The 24,093-nt window shown below is 44.2% G+C and overlaps 1 protein-coding gene across 4 annotated transcripts in view; it reads left to right on the top strand.

The window, feature by feature from the left end:
- The window catches only part of DLGAP4 (DLG associated protein 4), a 117,329-nt gene that overhangs the window by 12,416 nt on the left and 80,820 nt on the right, over positions 1–24,093 (top strand). For 2 of the 4 annotated variants that reach the window (XM_054979910.1, XM_054979909.1), the window contains exons 2-3: positions 14,904–14,918; positions 18,049–18,253. In XM_054979910.1, the coding sequence (XP_054835885.1) occupies positions 14,904–14,918; positions 18,049–18,253 (220 nt within the window). Of the gene's footprint in view, positions 1–14,903; positions 14,919–18,035; positions 18,254–24,093 lie in introns of all 4 variants that reach the window. The other 2 variants (XM_054979907.1, XM_054979908.1) reach the window with 1 other exon arrangement.

The raw sequence follows: 24,093 nt of genomic DNA, 5'->3' as shown, positions 1-24,093 counted from the left end.
GAAGTAGTAAATCTGTGTCTAGGGTACTATACCACTTCAGACTACATGTGGAGAGGCTCGTGTACTTGAGTGCTCCCCCACTAAAGAGGGTGTCCACTGACTGAGGACCAATTCATAGACTATATATCAGATATGCACTGAGAGTTTTGTACCCAGAACTGAAATCCCCTCCCCAGGCTCCACCCTCAAATCTCCAGGAATTTCCCAAGCTGGAATTGGCAACCCTAATATGAGCACTTGGAAACTTGACCCTTAAATTAATCATACTTGGTTTATATCTTGTTTTTCTTCTGGTTCAAGTTGCCTTACCATAGCCCCAGTGTACCCTTATAATCATTCACCATGCATTTCCAGCTACAGAAATGGAACAAATGAATGGAAATGCAGCGTGCCTGAAGGATGCTGTCACCCTGGTCTGCTGCTGGTCAGGCCTGGAAACAATCTCTAGAGTATATGGAACAGACTGTTCCTATGCACAGCCCTCAGATAACGGCAGCTGAATGAGGCAACGCTCTAGAGAGTGAAATGCTGGGGCTCCATTTTTTCAGTTTTAATTGTGATGTTTCAGGGAAAGGAACAATCCTCAGGGATATTTAGCAAACCTAGTCTTGCAGTATTATCTGCCTGCCTGCCTGTCTTGTCTGTCTGCCTGCCTTATCTAAAGGATGGTCAGTACTAAACCACAAAAAAACCCCACAAAGGTTGTGATTTTTTCCCTTCTTTTGTGACCTCTGGGACTGAGTACCTCACATGTTTTTTTTAAAAAAATAATAAATTTATTATGAAAAAACATGTTTGTTTTTTCAGAGGTTTTTCTTCCCCTTTTTTTCTTTGTCTTATGGGTGTCTGTTGCATGAAAAGATCCTTTTGTGGGGAACCAATGGACAGGAGAGTCCACCAAAGATGTACTGAGAGCCACCTTAGACTCAGAGCCAAACTATACGAGACGAATTACACATGTATGACATGTGAATGCACTTACAAGTGTTTCCCCCTTGCTTTCCTGTTCACTCGCACAATGCAGCTACACCGCACTTGATCCTATACTTGGATTGGCATGTGTTTCTTCCCCATTCCTCCCAGATGAGAGACGGTATCCCAATGCACCTGCTCTTCACATATGCTCAAACTTTCCTCTACAGCTTTTCTGAGAGGGAGACTTTTTTACTCAATTGGATGTATCGGGGGGGGGGGGGGACCTGCCGGGTTTCCTGAGGGGGCTGAAAACAAGGGTTCCACACCTCTGCTGAGATCTTGCAGCTCAGCCTGTCAGGAAGGGGGGGCATCTATACAAAGGGGGGTGGGCAATCCCCACATCAGAAGCCATGTCAGCATTTCTTGTTGTTAGCCAGAATCAACTCTTTCCTGCCTGTTTGTCCTCAGCCACCTCGGATCTCCCTTATTATCTATGGGGAAAACTATGGGGTCTATCCAGGGGATGGGGGTGGCATTTTGCAAAATAAATCTACAAAATTTTCAAGGGACCAACTGCTAACTGTCCTTAAAAGACCCCCCAAGTTTCAGGGAGATTGGAACTTGGGGAGCCATTTAAGGGCCCCCTCAAGATGGTGCCCTCAGCCACCCCAGTTTTTACTATTGTGAAGAGAAAATAACAGGAACTGGGGAAACCCATCAATCATGCCTTTCCCAGGGTTCAATCTCCCTGAAACTTGGGAGGATCTTTAGAGGACAGTAAGGAGTAGGTCTCCTGCAAATTTGGTAGATTTTGGACCTTGGGAAGGTAATTTTAGAGTCTCCCAAAGAAGATGCCTTCAGCCACCCCATTTTTTCCTACTGTGAAGAAACACTGACAGGAACTTGGGGAAACCATGGATAATGCCTTTCCCAGGGTTGATTCTCCCTGAAACTTGGGGGGTCTTTAGGGGACAGATAGGACTAGCTCCCCTGCAAATTTGGAGGATTCTGCTTGCAAAATTCCACCCCCTATCCCCCTAGATAGCTCCTCTAGTTTTCTCCACAGGGAATAATGGAGATTGAAGGTGGCTTGCTCAGATGCTTAATTGTGTTGCCACAATCTTTCTTTTCACCTCCTTCTTGTTCCAATTGAAGACTGCATGAAGAGGAGGAGGAAGTTAAGAGGGAAGGAGGGTGCAGGAAGGAGGAGTAGGGAGGCAGCGGCATCAACTAGAAAATGGGAAGATTTAAAACTTGCCAGATTAAAATCAAAACAGTTTGAGTGTAAGCCGGATCTAACAGTTTGAGTGTAAGCCGGGAAATGGAAGCTGCTCAAAATCAATGCTCTGCAATGGCGACTCGCTGATTATGACTATGGATACTCGCAACCGGAACCACACCAGTTACTCGACATGTGCACGGACTAGGGCTACAGGACACGTGTTCATCAGGGGTATAATGGATACAGACAGATAGGAACAGACATGATTCTAGACACTCGAATGACCTCGTGTAATTTGTCTCATCTACTTTGGCTCTCAGCCACCCAGGAGCTCCTTGTTTTGGCAGAAGGAAACTGAGCTCTTTCTTCCCCTGGCTGGGGAGTGTTCTTCATCCTAGGTTAGGGAGGGATGTGAGAAATGAATAAAAAGCCTGGAAGCTTTACCGCAACCAGAAGTGTCAGATGCAATTACTCTGTCAAACAAGTGCAAAACATTTCATACAAGTCTCGCAAAGAGTGGGGCAGCAGGTATTCACTTTAGGGCTCAAGTGACGCAGAAGTGCTGGTTGATTAGTAAGCCTCGGTTCCTTGTTGTCCTCTGGGGATGAGATAACATTGATGGGACCAACTAAAGCTGTGACCGCTTGAACCAATGAGAACTCCCAGCCAGCACTTGTTATTTATGAACTCTCCCAGGCGGAGATTAAACAGAAGTGAGATGTTATCAAAACAGTGTTTTTTTCTCATTTGGAGCTTTTGATTGCTCAGGTCCTCTCAGCAGAAGGAGGGGGTGCCAGACAATCCCTGCTGCCCTGATAACTGAATCAGCAAGAACATGCCCATGGTGTGACTGGTACCCCTGTTACCCTGGTGTGCTTACAGCCTGGCCAAATGGCCCCCCTGCCTGCTTTAATTAATGTTTCTTCCAAGATAGCCAATCAGAAGCAATAAAATTATCCCATTTACAGTACAATTCTAAGCACAGTTACATCTTTCATTGACTTCAATAGACATAAAAGGGTATAACTTTGCTTAGGATTGCAGTGTTAGCTCAACTGTTTGGCTGCTACTTGGAAGCTTGGTCCAGCAATAGTATCTGCAGGGAAGAGAAGGAGAAAAATCTTACTGCCAAAGAAGCCAGTTTGGTATAGTGGTTAAGCGTGTGGGACTCTAATCTGGAGAGCCAGGTTTGATTCCCCACTCCTCCACTTGAAGCCAGCTGGGTGACCTTGGGTCACTCGCTTTCAGGTGGCCAAGTGGAATACAGTATGTAGTTTGACAACTCCCTCTTCCCTTTTTCTACCTGCCAATGTTGCTACCTGAAGCAAACATTTACCTTCTTGACCATTTTCTAGAACTGGAGGATGCAAAATCAGGGGAGGGGGGAGATCCAACTAACCTTTTTACTGGCAAAGTGAATTCTTGAGCTGCCCCCGTCTATACCTCATGGTGTAGCTGCTGCATTTATACTATACAGCATGCATCTAATTGTGAATGTTTTGAGATGTGAATATGAATACATGTACCTTGAAGTAAGAGCCATGTGGAACTAGGTGATACTGATTTGCACAGGATGTTTTATAAAACTACATGTCTGTGTGTTGGTCTACCAACCACCACCAACAACCACCTATACAGCCCAGCCCCAGCCCCGCAGCCCGGCAAACTGCTTCCATTTTAGTGGCTGGTCTCTCATCTCAGGCAGGCAAACAACATTGTCAGATGCCAGATTCTATAGCACGCTTGGACAGTCTCCAGATAGATAAAGGAATATTCACTTCATTTAAAAGCACTCTGCACATGCCCAGAAGCAATCCCTGTAAGAGAGTTTTGGTAAATAAAAGTTTGCAACCCAAGCTCCTGCTCCACCAAACTGCAGTTGCAAGTTTTTGTTTGTTTTTTTGGTATAGTGGTTACTTGCACCAGCAACTGGTTTTCAACTGGACATCACAGATTTATTAGCAGGTGATGCCAGAGGCTTGTAAGGCACTTTTTTCTTCACTTTTTCAGTTGTCTTGTAAATTAATTATCTCTTGCTTAATTATTGCTTCTGATCCTGATCGTTATGCTTTATTGATCCTTCATGCGTAGGCCACTGAAAGATATGCCTGTCAGATCGGTTTCCTTCCTCGCCTTTTTTCTACTATCATAGTGGAATATTATAGTGCGGCAGCCATTTCCTTCCTTAACAAGAGAGCTTCATTAACTGTTATGCTAAATACACCACAGAGTAGGGACCCAGCTCAATTAGGGCCCCTGCTGCTGTAGTTTAATTATTTAGGGTTCCCCAGTGCGAGAAGTATGCTCATCTTGCTCCCAGCACCAAGTTTCTTTGAAATTCCCTGCAGCTCAGAATATACTACTGGTTTCCCTCATCATAAAGCTGGGCAGCAATGGCCATGGCCTCAGCTTGAGGTAAATGTAAACCAATGGTAACTTGGCCAGCAGGGTGAATGAAGTATTCTGTGCTCTGCAGAGCGTTAGAGTGACAAGGAAGAAGGCAGTGAACAAAGATAAGTGGATATGGCTAAATAATATAGTGTGCATTTGCTCACTTTTATATGTGAATGCCAATAGATGTGAGACTGCATTTGTCTGAGCCTCAGACGTGCATCTCTGTTCCCCCTCCCCCATCATTTAATCTATCCATGTTTAACAGTCCAGTTTCTTTCTGAAAATTTAACCGCCTACTTTAGACATGCAAAGAACTGCAATTTAAAATCACAGATCTGCATACACATGTACACACACATCCTTTTTAACAACAAAGTCACAATTCCAGTTTTAAGGCACAGGATGCTCCAGGCAAACCCGATCCTATCATATCTTGGAAGCTAAGCGGGGTTGGCCATGGCTAGTAATTGGATCGGAGAACTTCCAAGGAAGACCAGGGTTGCTATGCAGAGACAGTCAATGGGAAACTACCTTTATTATTATTATTATTATTATTATTATTATTATTATTATTATTATTATTATTATTATTATTATGGATTGATTGATTGATTGATTGATTGATTGATTGATTGATTGATTGATTGATTGATTACATTTCTAACCCACCCTTCCCGCAAGCGGGCTCAGGGCAAGGTACAACAGTTATAAAAATACAATACAAATATTAAAAACAATTCATAAAACAACAGTTCATCATAAAATCAACAAACAGATAATAACTGTCCCAGGATGGGGTCAGTTCCAGATTCCTGCTCATCAGCATACAGGGGGAAGGAAGCAGACCTCTGTTAGTCTCTTGCCTTGAAAACCTCAGCAGGAGTCACCATAAGTTGGCTGTGACTGTATGGAACTTTCCACCACTGCTATGCAAAAATGTAAGCACATGTAATGGAACCATTCTGGACAGAAAAGGTCCAAGAAAATAAGGAACATACAGTCAACACCAGCATAAGGTGCCATGGCTCCCTCTCTCAAGAATTCTGGGTGTTGTCAGTCAGTCAAGCAAGCCTTTATTGGCATATATAAAATATAAAATTTTTAAATACAGAGACTCCATACAAAATGAGATTACAATTACAGATAGGAACAGGGCAACAGTGCAGCAAAACCAGTACAGAATATTACTTGTCAGGGCGTATAGCCATGGCACTGTAGAGAAACTTAGCTACTATTTCAGTTATTTCCCCATCTGGGTTGTCAAGCAGGAACTGAACTTTAAAATCATCAGAAAACTCTGAAAGTTGGGCTAATATAGGATGTAGCAGATCCCGGCGTGGCGCCAGATAAAAAGGGCACTGGAGAAGAACATGGGAAACAGTTTCAACACAGTCCATCAAACAAGGACAACACCTGCTATAATAAGGAATCCCATGGAATCTGCCAGATAAAATGGCTGAAGGAAGAACATTAAATCTGGCCAGAGAAAAGGCTCTACTTAAATTGGGAGCCAGGAGTTGGTAAAGGTATACTGCTGGGAAGCTTACATTAGGGACAATCCCCAAGTTTAGGGGAGAACAAGTTCTATTAGCAGAACTATAGAGAGTTTGTAACTCTAATCGCAAAAGACTCTATTTTATTTTTGAGAAGGCCTCAGATTCAGATAACAGGGATAAAGATTCTATAGATAAGTTCAAAGCACTTATTTTACCTTCAATACACGCTGACCAACTAGAGTTGGCAAATTCCGATAATAAATGGTGTTGTAATGTGGTGAAGTTCTGAGAATTCTGTTACAGTTCACTACCTGCCCTCCCAACAGAACTAGAGTTCCTCTGATTCCCTGGGAAGAAAAAACGGTTGTTGCACCAGTTTTAGTCTATTGTGTGAGTACTTAAGAATAAAGTTTTCTAGAAACATTAACTCTAGGATAAAGGAAACCAAATAACCGTCCTCAAACTGGTTTGTAGAATTTTTGTGTCGTAAGGGACATTTCTCATTTAACGGCTGGCTATTATTCAATAATGTAATAACTTTATAATGGCTATCCCAATTAGTGGGAACTACTGGAATTCCACTGGAACTATTTGATAGCACCAGTTCCCAAGTTATATTATCTTGAATGGTAGTCAACATAATCCAAACTATGGTATTCCCATTACTTTGTATGGATGTGAAAATTGGTCAATGAAGAAAACTGACATGAAGAAAATGGATTCATTTGAAATGTGGTGCTGGAGGAGTTTTGCAGACTCCATGGATGGTCAAAAAGACAAATAAGTGGGTTCTAGATCACATCAACCTTAATTCTCCCTAGAAGCTAAAATGACAAAACTGAGGCTATTGTACTTTGGTAACATCATAAGAAGACAACAAGACTCTCTGGAAAAGTCAATAAAGCTAGGAAAAGTTGAAGGCAGTAGCTAAAGGGGAAGACTCAAAATGAGATGGCTTGACTCAGTAAAGGAAGCCACAGCTTCCAGTTTGCAAGATCTGAGCAAGTCTGTTAACGATCGGACATTTTGGAAGTCTCTCATTCATAGGGTCACCATAGGTCTAAGGCAGCTTGACAGTACATAACACACACCCAGTCAGTCCTGCTGAGTACCTACCCTTACCTTTACTGAGATATGTTTTAACCTTCAGTGGCAGTCATCATCTGAATGAATATAAGTATCTTGTGTCATGATATACAAAGTTTTGCATGTTGCTCGCAAAGCCAAACAGAGAAGAATTCAATGCACTAAATTCCATAAGGCGTAGTGAAAAAAGAAAAATATTCCCATCAAGATAAGAAGCATAAGCCTGTTCTCCTTGGCTGCAGACATTTTCAACCTGTTTCCCAGCTCAGCTGTGAAAAACTACAAAAAGGAGGACACATTGGGGGAGTGTGTTGATGAGTACAGGGCAGTATCCATCATGAATTACAATGTACAGCGTGCATTGGTCGAGTACTTTTGCCCACTTCAGATTTCTACTTTGATTTCTTTCTGGCCTCTTCTGCGTAGCTCAAAAGCTTGCTGTCCTGCTTTAGCAACATATCTAGTTCTGAAATGTATGATGGTGTGTATTTACACTCCATTCATCCTTCAAAGAACTTTGAATAGTTCACCAGAGGCTCACAGGCATTATGTAATCAATCGCTGTGTGGCTACCTTGGAATACTGGGTATGGTTCTAGTCAATCCTTCTCAAAAACAATCTTACTGAGTACAGAAGGTTGTTGACGGGGTCTTCACAGCTGGGATTTAGTGCAGGATTTGGTCTCTAAGGCCTCACAAGGTTCTGTATCATCTCCCAAGCTTTTCAACATTATGAGATAGTCCAAAAATTTGGAATGGGATGTCATCAGTATGCTAATATCGCACAATTTTATCTCTTGAAATAAGCCCCAGAAGCTGCTGTCCCAGCCCAGGGTTAGTGTCTGGTAGCTATAGTCATATGGGCAATGGAGAACAAGTTGAACCTGGATACAGATAAAACCGAGGTGATACTGACTGAAAAGACTGATACGTTGTGCTGCCGAATGTGAAGAATGGGGTAGATCTTGCTTTGAGAGATACACTCAAAAGCTTAGGTGTCTTGTTACACCCCTGCCCTTCTGTTCGAAAAGATACGGTAGCGAAAAATGCGTTTTAAAAATTGCATTTAAGTTAGAAGTAATCTCCCTTCCAAGATCCTAGATGCAGCCAGTCTAGCTACAGTGATCCATGTTGTGGTATCAGGGCACGATTTCTGTAACGTGCCTGTCCCAACTAACTCCCTCTGGCTATGCGGTCCTACACCAAGCTCGCTATAGTAGCCAGGGAGGAGGGGTTGCTATTTTCCTCCATGAGTCCTTCAACTTCTGCAGATCTCTAGTACAAGCTACAGCTGGTATTGACTGCATGTTCCTGTCTCTGGGAATTAAAGATAGATTGGGAATCCTGTTTGTGTACAGACCGCCCAGCTCCATCATAAGCACCCTTTCTGAGTTGGCATTGCTGCAAGAAGACATGGTGTTAGAGACACCTAGACTTATTGTTCTGGGAGACGTCAACATCCGTGCTGAGTGTTCCAAGTCAGGCCCGGCTCAGGAATTCATCGCTTCCCTGGCAACTCTGGGCCTCTCTCAAATTGTGACAGGTCCTACACATGAAAGATGCCACACCTTAGACTTAATATTTTGCACTGAGACTTTAAGGGAAAACCTTATTCCAATATTAGAGATTCGGCCTGAACCTTGGTCAAACCATCATCTCCTGAGGGCAAAAGTGAATATAGCCCCAACACCCGACAAAATGAGGGGTACAGTTAAAATGATTCACCCACAAAGGCTCATGGTCCCTTCAAGATTCCAAAATGCTTTGGGGGATTTTAGAATTCCAGTCACATGCCCCATGGTAGCTGCTGTAGGAGCGTGGAACACAAAGCTCCCCGAAGCTATTGACACCATTGCTTCTTGCTGACTGCTCTGGCCCTTGGGACAGAAGCCAGGCCCATGGTTTACCATGGAGCTGGCTGACTTAAAGAGGGTTGGAAGATGTCTAGAAAAGCACAGGCGAAACACTGATGCAGAAGCAGATAGAGCATGCTATAGAACTCATTGGAGGACTTATGAAATGGAAATGAAAGCGGCAAAGAAGCATTATTTCTTGGCAACCATTGTGTCAGCTAGTTCACAACCATCCCAATTGTTTAAGATATCCAGACACCTCCTAACCCCTACATCTGATTATTTACATTCCCAAGAACAGACAATTAGCTGCGAGGCCTTTGCTAAGTTTTTCAATGATAAAATAGCACAAATATGCTCTGATCTAGATGCTAGCTGCAATGCAAACAAGATGGAAGAAATGCTTAATACACCATCTAGCTTACATTTGGACTGCCTTGAACCACTTACAGATCTTAACAGGATCTCGATGTCTATGAAAGCCACTACTTGTGCACTCGATCCTTGCCCATCCTGGCAAGAGTTTCGCCACCTCTTTCCCCAGAAAAAAAACCCTGGTTGTGGGGGTAATAATGACATACTTTGTAAACTGCTCTGAGTGGGCATTAAGTTGTCCTGAAGGGCAGTATGTAAATAGAATGTTGTTGTTGTTGTTCTTGTTAAAAAAACCATCCCTAGACAAAAATTATGTGGTCAATTATCACCCAGTCTCTAGTCTGCCCTTTCTGGGCAAAGTGATTGAGAGAGCAGTAGCTGACCAACTCCAGACCTTCTTGGATAACTCTATGCTCTGGACCCTTTCCAGTCTGGATTCAGACCAGGGCATGGGACAGAGACAGCACTAGTAGCATTAATGAATTATCTCCATCTGAATATAGACAAAGGCCATGCCTCCTTATTGCTCCTCCTGGATCTATCTGCAGCCTTTGACACAGTAGACCATGCCATCCTGTTGAGATGCTTAGAAACAGAAGTGGGCATCAAAGGATGTGCCCTGGATTTATTTAAATCGTTCCTTATGGAACGGACTCAAAGGGTGGCCGCTGGAGATCAGCTATCTCCAGAATGGGAACTATCTTGCAGGGTTCCACAGTACACAATCTTATCTCCCATGTTATTCAACCTCTACGTAAAGTCTTTAGGAGAACTCATTCGCAGCTATGAAGTATGCAGATGACACCCAACTTTATATCTCGCTATCCAGGTCCCCACAGGATCAGTTGAAATCTTAGATTGCTGCCTGGCAGCAGTGGTAGAGGTCAGGAGAGCCCCCACTCTCCTGGCTTTCTGCAAATGAAGCAAAACCGAATTATTCAAGAAGGCTTTTTACTCTAATGGGAGGGCTGTATTGTAGGGATGGGGTCTCAGATGCTTCGCTAATGAGTTAGGGACTGTAGACTTCATCACTATATTGCCTTACATATTATCTGTTGCATTAAATATGTACTCCTATGTACTACCTGTGCTTTATGTTGTCTAATGTCAGTCCTAGATTTGATTATGTTCTGTTTCAGTATTTCTTCTACTCTGTATTGGATTCTTGCTAATGCTATGTCTTTTAAAACTTGTATCTATTTACCCAATGGCATTGTTTATGGAAATGTACTTGATACTGTATTAAAATGTACTTGATACTAATCTCATACTGTGTAATCCGCCTTGAGTCTCAGTGAGAAAGGCGGAGTATAAATGACATACATACATACATACATACATACATACATACATACATACATACATACATACATACATACACACTATGTGGGGCTATTCTTGAACATCCACTGGTTCAGCTTGCATCCTGTTTGCCAGTTGCAAAAGGGGACCTGATTGTTTGATGATTGGTTCAATAGTTCATCAGCGTTAGTCGGTGTCTGATAGATTGCTTCACTGAATTCCTTCACCATATTCCTGTCTAGCCATATAGTATAGCGCAATTGACTTTCCATGCATGCACATTCTCACGCAGCCTAATGGAGTTCTATTACCCGCCCCCATCCTTGCTGCATAACTGCTCTGCTCAGCAGGCGATTGTTTAAACAGACAATTAGATCACTCCAAATCATATAAATCAGTCATAAGCAAATGCTGTGTTTCCATAAAATTCTACCCTTTGGTGTTTATTTAAGTAGTCCTTAGTGATGCTAATGGCTGCCAATCAGTTTGAACTAGCAGTGTCTTTGCACAGGTGCAGTTTTGCAAAAACCTGATGCAAACCAGTTCGACACACTTTCACAGCTGTTTGGCACATATCAGACAGATTGGGTGACTGACTCACACCTGATTGATGCCTTTGAATGCAGTAAGTTCAACTGTCGGGTGCATTCATGATGAATTTTGCAGCATCTCTACTTCTGAAGACAACTTGGAATCTTCTGTTGGTTCAAAGGGAGCACCCCAGCTGTTGCATGGAACCAGCAGCTTTGCACTGCTTGAGATCCCATCCTGAGGTTGTTGCATTGGCTATATGTTTGTTTCCAAGTTCAGTTCCAGGTGCTCATTATTACATGTAAAGCATTTCATAACTCAGGATTCACAAATCTGAAGGATCATTAGTCCCATTATGAGGCTGTACAGCAACTCCAATCATGCCCTCAATTCTTCCTGTCCTTCTCCTTGCTCAGGCAACTAAGTTTGACCTGATCTGTAGTGACTCCTCTTAGTGAAGCATTTCATAAACTGAACAATCCAAGGCTACTCAGAAGTAAGTGCCATTTTATTCAATGAGGCTTAATCCCAGAAAAGTGTTCTTCAGACCAATCGGATGGAATGCCTAGCCTACCTCACAGGATCTTTCGGAGTACAAGATATGGGGAGTACACTGTATACTGCCCTGAATTCCTTGGAGGAGGGGCAGGGTAAAAATCCATAGACAGATAGCCTTTCTTGAGATGGTAAGATTGTATTTTAGGAAGCTCTGTAAAACTGAATTGTTCAGGCTTGCTGAGGTTTTCAAGGCAAGAGACTAACAGAATATATGGCTGGAGAAAGTTTCCACTGAATCTGGCTTACCCCAACTACTATTTCTGTTCTTAGTATGTAATAGAAATCCTAGACTGGGCAATGTTTTGTTTTTGTTTTAAAGCTGCTATTTTGTATGACCCCAAACCTGAATGGCCCAGGTTAGCCTAATCCAGGAGTCACTTGGTAGAAAAAAGAGCTGCAGGAACTCATTAGCATAACTCATTTGCACAACTCATTTGCATATGCCATGCCCCTTGCCATCACCAGAAGTGTGTCATTGGCATAACTGATTTGCATATGCCCCACCCCCTGACATCACCTATCCTGGCTGTTTTGGACCCAATCCTGGCCATTCAGGGCCGAAACTGGGCCCAAAATGGCAAAAAGGGGCTGAAAATGGCTGAAAAGGTGCCCAAAATGGTCAGGATTGGGCTGCTGCTGTGCAGGAGAGTGATCCATCACCCATCAGAGGCCCGATCCTGGCCATTTCAGGACCAATCCTGGCTGTTTTGGGCCTGATCCTGGCCATTTTGGGCCCGAATTGGGCAAAACGGGCCCCAAATGGCCAAAATCACCTGACATGTGACCTTTTTGGAGAACTACCGGAACTGTGTTCCTGCACGTTCCCCCTCAAAATGAGCCCTGGCCTAATCTTGTCAGATTTCAGAAGCTAAGCTGGGTTGGTCCTGGGTACTTCTTGAATGGGAGACCAGCAAGGAAGCCCAGGGTTGCTACACAGTGGCAGGCAATGGCAAACCACCTCTGTTCATCTTTTGCCTTGAAAACCCTATGGGTTCACCATAAGCCAGCTGCAAGTTGATGTCACTTTACTCACACACACATTTTCCATGAATGTTAGGTGCCTGTCTGAAGATCATTCCACCCATTATGTGACAGCAAACCTGGCATACCCAAACAGGGGTCATATGCCCCACCCCCACCCCGAAAGTCCCTTTCAGGCTGGGAAAACCTGTAGGAGGGAGGCTGAAGTCCATCCATGTGTGTTGTGATCTTAATCTGAATCAGGCACCACACATACAAGAATTGAAGAGAATCTGCCTGACTTTTGTGTAGGGAGTGGATCCCAGATGTGTGAATATGTCCCTTGAGAGTACACTTGACAGGAAGCTGCAACTGAACTTAGCTCTCTGATTAATATACCTGAAACTCGAGTTGTCGCTCTCATTCTTTATTTTTTAAGTTGCACACTTAAGAATATTTAGGTAAGAAATGTAGTATGTGAAGTAACTCAAACTCTGCAGTAGCAAGTAGTTGGTGGGGGGGATTGGGGTGAGATGTTCTTACATTCCTCAAGGTGTATCTGATCTCCACCCGTTCCTGACCACACCTGGTTGCTCTTCCTCCCCACTCCAGCATCAGACTACCATGTTAGGAACAGTCTTTCCTCACAAAGCAGGCAGTTTTTCCTGATGTGAAATTAGCAAATTGAAGCAAAGACAGTCTTAAAAAAAATTCATCTCCAGTCAGACATGACTCGAGGCAGCTTGCATTAAAGTGCTTTCAGAAGGCTTGTGTCTCCTTCATTAGGAAAGGTCAAAGCCAATCACCCGAGTGGTGATTTGAGGCGAACAAGACATAGGAACGTGATTAGGATAATCTGACACTGCAGCTTTTTTTGCTTTTTTTTTTTTGCTTTCCACAAGAATAGGCAGAGCGAAGCCCATGACCCCGTACTGCACTTCTTCCATCACCGCTGTCTCATCCCCTCTAGAGGTGGATGCACCGCTGGACATCCATGTGAGGAGTGAAAAGCACTGCTTTGGATTCGTTTCTATACACTGACATGGGTGCTGTGGCCAGATTTCACATTAAATGGCCTGCAAGTGATATGACGGAGAGAGGGAGGAAAGGATCTAAAATAAAACATAAAATAGGTAGATTTATAGCACGTCCTGTGAAGTGCACTCATGCAGCAAGCTAAAGTATTTCCCCTGCTTTAGATTTCCTCTCACCCTCCTCTCCAGAACTGCTTTGTGCCTCACGGGAAAAACATGTATAAATTGGGAGAACGAGACACGGGAGAAGGGTTAAACTTCGGTCCCCCAAGCACCGTGACCCCAACCTGATTCCACAACTCCTATTAGCTTTTTTTCTTTTAATGTAGTAGATCTGACCACAGGCTTCCCACCATCATATCTAATTGGCTCTCGGGAATATATCCACAAAAAATAGAGTCCCATGTAAATATTACTGCTCTTACACTAAGCAATTGTTGTGGGTAAACAGAGCTAGCTCAAAAGAAGGTTCTTATTCATGTGGTCTCTAGAATTCACTGCCACAAAACAGGGTGAGATTAGCTTTCAGATGTGGCTTTAAAAGCAAATTATACAAATTCATCAGTTATATGACTGTAGCCCATGGAGAGTGAAATGGAACCTCCATGTTCAGTGGCAGTTGACATTATCAGATGCTGGGATACACAGCAAGGGAAGTTTCTGTTGCCTCCACATCTTCCATGTAAGCTTCCTAGAAACATCCAGCTGACCTGTTTGAAACAGAGTACCAGACTAGATCATTCGTGCACTATTCTTGCATTATTAAATCCTTGCACTATTAAAGTGTTTAAAGGTGGGGAAGACGAGTTGCTTTTAGCAGCTTTAGAATAGTATTTCAGAAGGGCAACCGTGCCCATCCGCTACAGCAAAGATGCCGCTGGACTTCTGTTTGATTTAGAAAGGGTGAGATGGTGCTGTCTTTGAGTTGGTATGTTTTTATTCTTCTCATTTCTGGCTCGTATCAGCATTTGGGAAGGTCCACAAAGTAAGAATGGGCATTTGAGAGGAGAAGAAAAACGATGGGTTGGATCTAGGCTAACACTTCTGTGGGTACAAAGACTTCTGCCCATGGAGCACAGTTTTTCCGCCCCCCCACCCCACTCTGGCAGCCTGAAAGGCCTTCTGAAATCCTGCTCTTTGGGGCTCCCTCAGGAGGGCATTTCAGATTGCCACAGGAGGCGGGGGGGGGGGATGTAGGAAAATCACACTGCATAGGACAGACCCTTTGCACCTGCGGAAAGGTTAGTCTGAATCCAAGTCATGCTCTTTCTTGACAAAGACAATGAAATCCCATGATGGCACATGCAAAGGGGGGGCTATATCAAAGCCATGGGGGATGACAACAGTGAGGACTCAGAAACAAGCCCCATGTGCTAGAAGAACATGAGAAGGTTATGTCATTGCATAAAATATTTTTTTCACTTCTTTCCTCATCACTGAAGGTAGGATTAACTAACGAGTATTATAAAGGTTAAGATAGAAAAGATGTTAAGAGATTACCAAATTAGCAGCCCTAGAATCTAACTGATCATAACAGAATTGATTTGTACTGGCTCTATGTAATGTTCATAGTCAAGTAACTGTTATCTGAAGACTTTAGTTACTGCTAGGTACAGGGTACTGGATGTATAGTCTGGGGTTGGGACTAGCGCAGTTTTAAGTATTTGTACTATGCTGTTGTTTTATTATGATTTCATTGAATATGTTATATATTGTATTGGTTTTAACTGAGGTAATTGTTGTGAATCACTTTGAGCTGTTGATTGAAGAGAAGCAGCATAAAAATCAATTCAGCAACCTTTATTGGCATTACAGCATAAAAATCAAATAAATAGATAGATAAATAAATGGTTTGATGTTCTGCTCTGCTAGGGTTTCTCCAGCTTCCTACATCCAAAGGCTGTGAAGAAAGAGTTTTATGCAGTCTCCATCACGTCAGCTAGCTCACACCCAGCAAAATTGTTTAATGTGGTTCGGTCATTGGTCTCCTTGCCAGAGGGAGGCGGTCAAATTTTAAATTCAGATGTTAGCTGTGAGGCTTTGGGGAGCTTTTTTGCTGATAAAATCTTGTCTCTCCGTTGCGACTTGCCAACCACAGTTGATTCAGTGAATGAGCTAGAGGCCCCTTGGCTGTCTTCAGGGCCGATATTTGATCATTTCAGCCCACTCTCTGGGGAGGAGATTGACAGGACCCTGCAATCAGTTAGACCCACCACATGTCCCTTGGACCCATGCCCGTCATGGCTGGTAAAGGCCAGTGCCGAGGGGCTGTGGTCCTCGCTGTAGGCCATTGTTAACCTATCCTTAGGCTCCGGGGGTTTTCCTGGGCCATTAAAGGAAGCCGTGGTGAGACCTCTCTTGAAGAAACCGTCACTGGACCCCACTGACCTGGTCAATTACCGCCCGGTTTCGAACCTCCTGTTTCTGGGAAAGGTGATTGAGTAGGCAGTGGTGGAACAGCTGCAGGGCTTCCTGAAGGATGTCTCAGCCCTAGACCCCTTCCAGTCCGGGTTCCGTCCGGGACATGGGACAGAGATGTTGCTGGTCGCCCTCACAGACAATCTTTGTAGACATCTGTATCGAGGCGGCTCAGCGCTGTTGATATTATTGAATCTGTCAGCAGCGTTCAATGCAGTCGATTATGATCTTTTGACTCACCGCCTTGCCAATGTGGGGATACGAGGGACTGCCTTACAGTGGCTTGTCTCTTTTCTCCATGGTTGGGGACAGAGGGTGGTGCTTGGGGAGAAATTGTCATCCTGCCACCCTTTGGTGTGCAGGGTCCCACAGGGAACAATATTCTCCCCATTATTGTTTAACGTCTATATGCGCCCCCTTGACCAGTCGGTGCAAAGTTTCAGACTTGGGTGTCATCAATATGCAGATGACACCCAGTTGTATCTGATGATGGAAGGATGGCCCAACTTAGCCCCAGATGTCATGGAACATGCTTTTGCAGCCTTGACTGGTTGGTTGAAGCAGAGTCGGCTGAAACTGAACCTGATGAAGATGGAGGTCCTGTACTTGAGCTACGGGGGATTAGGTTCGGGGCTCCGGCTCCCAGCCCTCAATGGGGCACTGTTAGTGCCAGTTCTGAGGGTTAAGAGCATGGGGGTGATCTTGGATGCCTCCCTGAAAATGGAGACACAGGTCACAGCGGTTGTCAGGTCCTATTTTTCTATCTGTGGCAGACCAGGCAACTTGTCCCTTACCTGTCAACCCATGACTTAACTACAGTGATCCAAACAATGGTCTTCTCTAGGCTAGATTACTGTAAATTGCTCTACATGGGGCTGCCCTTGATCCTGACCCGGAGATTACAGCTGGTACAAAATGCAGCAGCATGTGTTATTACGAGAGTGCCAAATAAGTCGCATATAACACTGTTCTTACACGAGCTGCATTGGTTGCCAGTGGAGTACCGGATCAGATTCAAGGTTCTGGTATTGACCTATAAGGCCCTGTGTGCAGACTGGAACCAGCATATCTATGGGATCATCTCTCCCCATATATTCCCCAGAGGACACTCCGATCAGGGGACAAACAGCTGTTGGTGGTCCCTGGCCCCAAGGAGGCCCGCCTACCAGCGTCGCCAGCACCCGAGGAACTTAATGCTGCCTTGGTGTGTGTGTGTGTGTGCGCACACGTGCACACACACGGGGAGCCTTCCAGCCCTCCCATTCAGTTGCTCTGCAGACCAGGCGCAGCCAGCCGCCCTGGCCACCAGCTGCGCCTGGCCTGCAGAGCAAGTGAACAGAAGGCTGTCTGCTCAGCTGCCCCATGCTCCCGCTGCCAGCACACGCTCCTGGCCAGCAGTGGCAGCAGCAGCTCCGTGGCGCGTGCCCCTGCCCCCGGGTCAGCGCCCCTTTGGCGCCTTAGCGCCCTGAGGCAGCCGCCTCACTGGCCTCAAAGGACGGGCCGGCTCTGCCGCCTAGCCTCGACTAGAGCCAGAGCCTTTTTGGTCCTGGCTCCCACCTGGTGGAACGCTCTGTCTGCTGAAATCAGGGCCCAGCAGGACCTACTATCCTTTCACCGGACCTGCAAGACAGAGTTGCTCCGCCAGGCATATGGCTGAGGCTGGGCCTCTGCCAGCCCTGGAAAAAGGGGTGTATAAATCTTAACTCTCCCTGTGACGGCTGTCCACCATCCTGTATTAAATGTGTTGTTTTTAATGTACATGAATTTTTAATTGGATTTTTAATATGTTGTTATCCGCCCTGAGCCCGCTCGCAGGGAGGGTGGAATACAAATCTGATTTTTTTAAAAAAAATGCCATGTACCTTCGGTGCTCTGTTTTCATTGTTCTGCAGGTGCCTCAGGGAGACTGGAATAATACATTGACGAAGGACAAAGACAATGAAATCCCATGTCGGCGCATGCGGAGTGGGAGCTATATCAAAGCCATGGGGGATGATGATAGTGAAGACTCAGAAACCAGCCCCAAGCCATCCCCGAAAACTGCAGCACGGAGGCAGAGTTACCTCAAGGCCACTCAACAGTCGCTCAGTGAGCAGAGCACCGCCCAGAGGTATTTCTGTTAACTAGACGCTCTATAACCAGTTCGTCCTACTTGGTTTTCTAATAACAGCTCAGATGAAGTATTATATGAGCTGTATCCATGAGCTTGTTTTCCATATTAACTGCAGGGATGGTTAAAGGACTGCAGTCAAGAAGGAAAGGGTACGGGCACTTGGGATATGTAGGTTCTCCTGCCAATAAAAGTCAGCAATGAGGGACAATGAGCTTTGCTGGTCATGAAGAGCCTTATTCTCTTCTAGAATTTGATTAAATACCTGTTTATAGAGATTTCATTACACATTACTCTCAGTTTCTCAAGCATTTTGTCACAGCCAAAAGGATTAGAAACTTCATTTTTTATTCTAAAAGAAATTTACATTGATCTATTACCCACAGACCCTTTCCTAAGGGCAGTAAAAATAATAGTTTGCCATACATAACAATTTTTTTTAAAAAAATGTTTAAGTTAGCGCTGCCCTGACCTGGACAGCCCAGGCAATCTGATGTTATCAAATCTTAGAAGCTAAGTGGGGTCAACCTTGGTTAGTGATTGGATGGGAGCCCTCCAAGAGGCAGGCAATGGCAAACCACCTCTGTTGGTCTCTTCCCTTGAAGAGTCGCCATAAGTCAACGACAACTTAACAACACTCTCCATCACCACCAAGTTAGCATTGAGATGAGTTCCTTTAACCTGTGGCTTTTCTTGACCATGGTAAGAAGGACTACGGAGCAGCTTTCTTAGCCATTCCACCACCAAGAGACACACCAGGAAACTTGTTCCTATCTCCAGTCAGCCATGATGCTCACCGGGTGACTTTGGGCCAGTTGCTATCTCTCACAAAGGTGTTATGAGGATAAAACAAAGGAAAAGAGATCAATGAACACTGCCCTGAACTCCTTGGTGGAAGGAAAAGATAAAAAAGCAAGGTAGAAAGATAACCCTATTCCTCGTATACATTTAATATATTTATCACACCCCTCAATATCTCAGCTTGGGGGAATCCAGGAACAGACCCAAGAGGGGTTGCATTTTAACTATTAGGAAGAAAGAAAGGCAGGAATGGTACCCAAGAGACCCTAAAATGTAGCCAAGGTCAAAGACTGTTGGTTTTAGCCTTCTTGGGGATAAAGGCTGCCTCAGGCATAGAGACCTCCTTGGAAGTAAATGCCTACTTATGCGTAGATGAAGGGGCCCATGGAGTGGGCATGGCAGGAAAAAGGAGAATAAAAGACCAGAGCTGGAAGAAAGGAGGAAAGGCCTGGAACTTCGGAGGACAGAAGGGACCAGACCCTTCCATGGATCAAGGAGGCGGCATCTCTGGCCAAAAGAGCAGCAAGTTCCTTTCTTGGGGGCCTTTCTACCTCAATGCCTAACCCTGCAGTAAGATTGCAGTGGGTAAGATACAGTAAATAAAGGAATTCTGGCATCAAAACCTGATGGGATTGCCAGACCTGTGTCTGGCAACTTTGGGGGTTTGGGAAGGGGGCATGGGGAGGAGGAAGATCATGTGACACAGTGACATCACTTCTCACTGAAGACCTGGAAGTGATGTCACCATGTTGTGCAATGCTCTAGGAATTTCCCCAATCTCTATGGTAAAGACCAGAAGACCAGACCCTTGTTATGGGGTAAGAGACGGTAAGGGATAGTTGGTGCACAAGCTGTAACTGGGCATGTGAATCTGGAACTCTGTTATTTCCGATGAACAGTGCAATAAACCACAACCTTAATGGTACTTCTAGTGTCTGCCTTTTATTGGGGAGGCTGAAAAATTATGCAATACTTCAGTGGAGAAGTAGCCCCTAGCGCCAGGGACTTTACAATACTGGAAACTGCCTTGGAGATCAATTTCAAGCTGATGCTAACCCTCCTAGTCAGCTGTAACAAAACAAGAAGGAGTCTTGTGACACCTTAAAGATGAAGTCTTTTATTGTGGCATAAGCTTTCAAGAGGTAGAGCCCACATTGTTAGATGTACCGATATTATATTCAGTGCCTGCCAAATGAATGTAACCATTCCTGCATCTGAGGAGGCCAACTCTGGGCCAAGCTACAAGTGACAAATGACACTTGAACGGCAAGTGGATTGAGTGGAGGGCAAGTGAACAGGGAGAAATACACTTGCCGTTCAAGTGTCATTCGTCACTTGTAGCTTGGCCCTTAGTCTCACAAAATCTTATGCCATAATTGACTGGTTCATCTTTAAGGTCTCACAAGACTCTTTGTTATCTTGATATAAATCTTTAAAATCAAATAATTTGCACTGTGACTCTAATATCAGGAGCTGTCACATGGGTTGACCAGAGCAGCAGCTGCTGCTGAATCAATATAATATATGACTAAGGGCCAAGCTACACATGACAAATGACACTTGAACAGCAAGTGTATTTCTCCCTGTTCACTTGCCCTCCACTCAATCCACTTGCCGTTCAAGTGTCATTCGTCATGTGTAGCTTGGCCCTAATACATATGAGGAAAGCTATAGAAAATCTGGAATTGGGAGCTTTGGGAGCTAGGCCAGAGGGATGGAGAGAAGGAGATAAATAGCTCCGTGGATCTGGACTTTGGAAGAAGAAGCATTCTACAGGAGGAGGGCTATTTCAGACACAAAAGGCAATGAGGCCATGTACTCAATAATGTTCTTTCCATAGGTTTTATGTTTACAATAAAATCTTTATTCCCATGAGTGCAGTGCCTTTTTAGCCTGCAGCCCTTTAAACCTCTCCTTCATCTTAACTGGCCTGTGATCGTTTCCTGCCCACAGAGAAGACAGATTGGAAGATGGCTTCAAATAGACTATTTCCTCTGCCATACTTATTAATAGAACAATGAAAAGCCCTACACTTTGCTTCCGGCCTTTGTCCTGCTCTTCCACTCCCAGGGCAAAAACATCTCTGCTCCAAAGGAACCTGAGCAAATGCAATAAAGAAGGTTCCAGGCGGAGAGTTGCTGATGGCTGTGGAAAATGGTCCATAAAGTCATCAGTCTTTAAAAATATGAGATCTGGCACCATCTGCTGGCCACTAAAGAGGAATTTCTGAATTTATAGCTTGGTTTAGAATACTAATCCAAAAAAGTTTCACAGCCCTGCTGAAGAAGGGACTGGGATGGTTGTTTGTAAAATGGCATTGTGGTGCGTTTGGGGAAGGGCTGGTGATTCTACTAACACTCACAGGAACAGGTAGTTTTTTGCGATTATACCTTTTGCTGGGGTAGGGGACATGGTCAGATAAGTTGCACATCAGCCACTGGCCAAAGTGGCTCTCTACCTGGATGTTTGCTAGAAGATTCTGTTGGTATAATAGTTTCACATCTGTATATATTTTATTTTTTAAGATGTGAACAGTGTGACACTTGACAGAGTGCACATTGCCACATTGCAAAAGCCTGTTTGATGCACAAGAACTGCCCTGTTTACTCCTGTGTAGCAGAGTTCTCCACATATCTGGAGATGGGCAGTTTCCACTGCATGCATTGACATGTCCATGCTACAGAGAGCCAGTTTGGTGTAGTGGTTAAAAGTGCAGGACTCTAATCTGGAGAACCAGGTTTGATTCCCCACTCTTCCACTTGAAGCCAGCTAGGTAACCTTGGGTCACTCACAGCTTCTAGGAGCTCTCTCAGCCCCACCCACCTCACAGGATGATTGTTGTTGTGGGGATAATAATTGTTAAGTCATTCTGAAGGGCAGTATATAAATCGAATTGAATGTTGTTGTTGTTGTTGTCAGAAGTTGATAGGGTTGATTATATGTGCATGTTAGAATAGCCGGGTCACAGTGAAGCGACTCTTTTGGGAGAAGGATTGCTATTTGCTACTTGTTATACAAGAGCACTCAAAAAGCCTCCTTGGACAGAACGATGTTATATTGACCAATGTAATGCAGTGCAAATAATCAATTAATAACTAAGTTAAATAATTAAGGAATAATTAATTAATCCTTTGTGCTGGCCCTGAGAAGCCAGAAGTCTAGCTATCACAGAATACCTTTTTGCTTCACAGGTCACAAAATTTGTACATTCTAGGAAATTGTTTGCCTTCATTCAGTATCCGTTATGTATTTTACCAGGCTCAGTTTCGGCTCAGGGGTCAGAGCTCAGCATAGCATCTAATGACATGGAATATTAATGCATTTGCCTGGCATTTTTGGTTAAAGGAGGATAATATTGTAGACCTGCCAGCCCCAAGGCCTTGGTGTGTTTGTTCTGTACTATCTCATATATTCGAATCAGAAGGCTTGTCTCCATCTAAAGGAATGTATTATATTCTCTAGCTAAATTTAGTAGGCCAGATCTAAACACACACACACACACACAAACACACACAAAAACCCTTAATTGACATAACTGGGAATTATAGGTAATAGACCCAGGATATATTTCAAATGCCTTCTCCTTCTCTCCCATTAAACAATTAGCACAACCAGCAACCTTTGAAATTAGAGGTCTTATTTATTTTTATTTACAGTATTTTTACCCAACCATTCTGCCCTCATACGGCCATCACAGCAACTAACAAATTAAAATTTCATCTTAAGCATTAAAATCAGTATGCGAAGGCATCATTAAAACAATTAAAAACCAGGGTTAGAATGAATTTTAAAAAAATAAAAACAACAGTTTAAACACTGGGGAGAGAGGAGGGATCACTGAGGGAATGTTGAGTGAAACAAAAATGTCTTCACCTGCTGGTGAAAGGCGGTGCCACTACTGAGAAGGCCATCTTCTAGGTTGCCACCCATCTAATCTTGGAAGATGGGGACACCCAAAGCAGGGCCTCAGAAGATGACTGCAGTAGTCTGGTGGGTTCATAAGGGAGTAGGCGGTCCTTCAGGTATGTTCCTCCCAAACTTTATAAAGACTGAAATGTCAGCACCAACACCTTGAATTGTGTCCATAAATAGTTTGAGAACCAGTAAAAATGAGGTAGAACTGGAGTGATATGTTCCCTCTGACTAGGGTTGCCAGCTCCAAGTTGGGAAATTCCTGGAGATCTGGGGAGTGAAACCTGGGAAAACCTGGAGAAAGTGGGGTTTGGGGAGGGAAAGGACCTTGGCATGGCATAATTCCATAGAATCCACTCCCCAAAGTAGCCATTTTCTCCAGGTGAACTGATGTCTGTGGCCAGGAGACCAGTTGTAATTCCGGGAGATCTCCAGCCACTACCTGGAGGCTGGCAAGCCTACCTCTAACCCACTCCAGTGCAATTCTTAACTTCCTGATGACAGAACATAACTTCTAGGCAGGGCTCAGCCTCAGCCCCGCTTTTTTTACAAATTGGGCACCAAGAAGCAGGTTCCAGACTCTTTCCCCCTAACTGGTTTGCTGATCTCTTGAGGAGAAAAAACCCTAACTTAGCCACAGTGGGCTGCTGCAACACAACTGGCTTCCCTTGCCCTGTACTGACAGAGCTTCGGATTTACAGGCATGGCGCATTCCAGTATCACCTTGTCCAACAATCATCTTTCTAGCAGGAACAGTGGGATTTGTTTTAACCACAGTGGTGTTGAAGTCTTGGAGATGTGCTTAACCAAATGAGTGAGAGGAAGCATGATTTCCCCTGCAGTTTCATACTTCCACATGAGACCCACCAGCTGTTCAGTTATAGGCAGATAGCATGTTCATGTGGAGCACTGCTGCCACCTAGTGCCCATTTAGCTTTCTGGCTGATACACGCAAGGCCTTTCAGAAGGATAGCTGAAAGCATGCCACAGGCACGTGTTATTCTTAGCGGGAGGTCAGAAGAATTTTCAGGAACAACAGTGTAATATCATATCTGCATATATTAGAAGGGAAAGGTTAGCCATGTCATTCTTTGCCTCCTTAAGCATTTGTCTCTCGGCTTGCTTCC

This window comes from Eublepharis macularius, chromosome 5, assembly GCF_028583425.1.
Source record: "Eublepharis macularius isolate TG4126 chromosome 5, MPM_Emac_v1.0, whole genome shotgun sequence".
Lineage (NCBI taxonomy): Eukaryota > Metazoa > Chordata > Lepidosauria > Squamata > Eublepharidae > Eublepharis > Eublepharis macularius.
The sequence above is the reverse complement of the archived record's forward strand: the minus strand, read 5'-3'. Positions and strand labels throughout refer to the sequence as shown.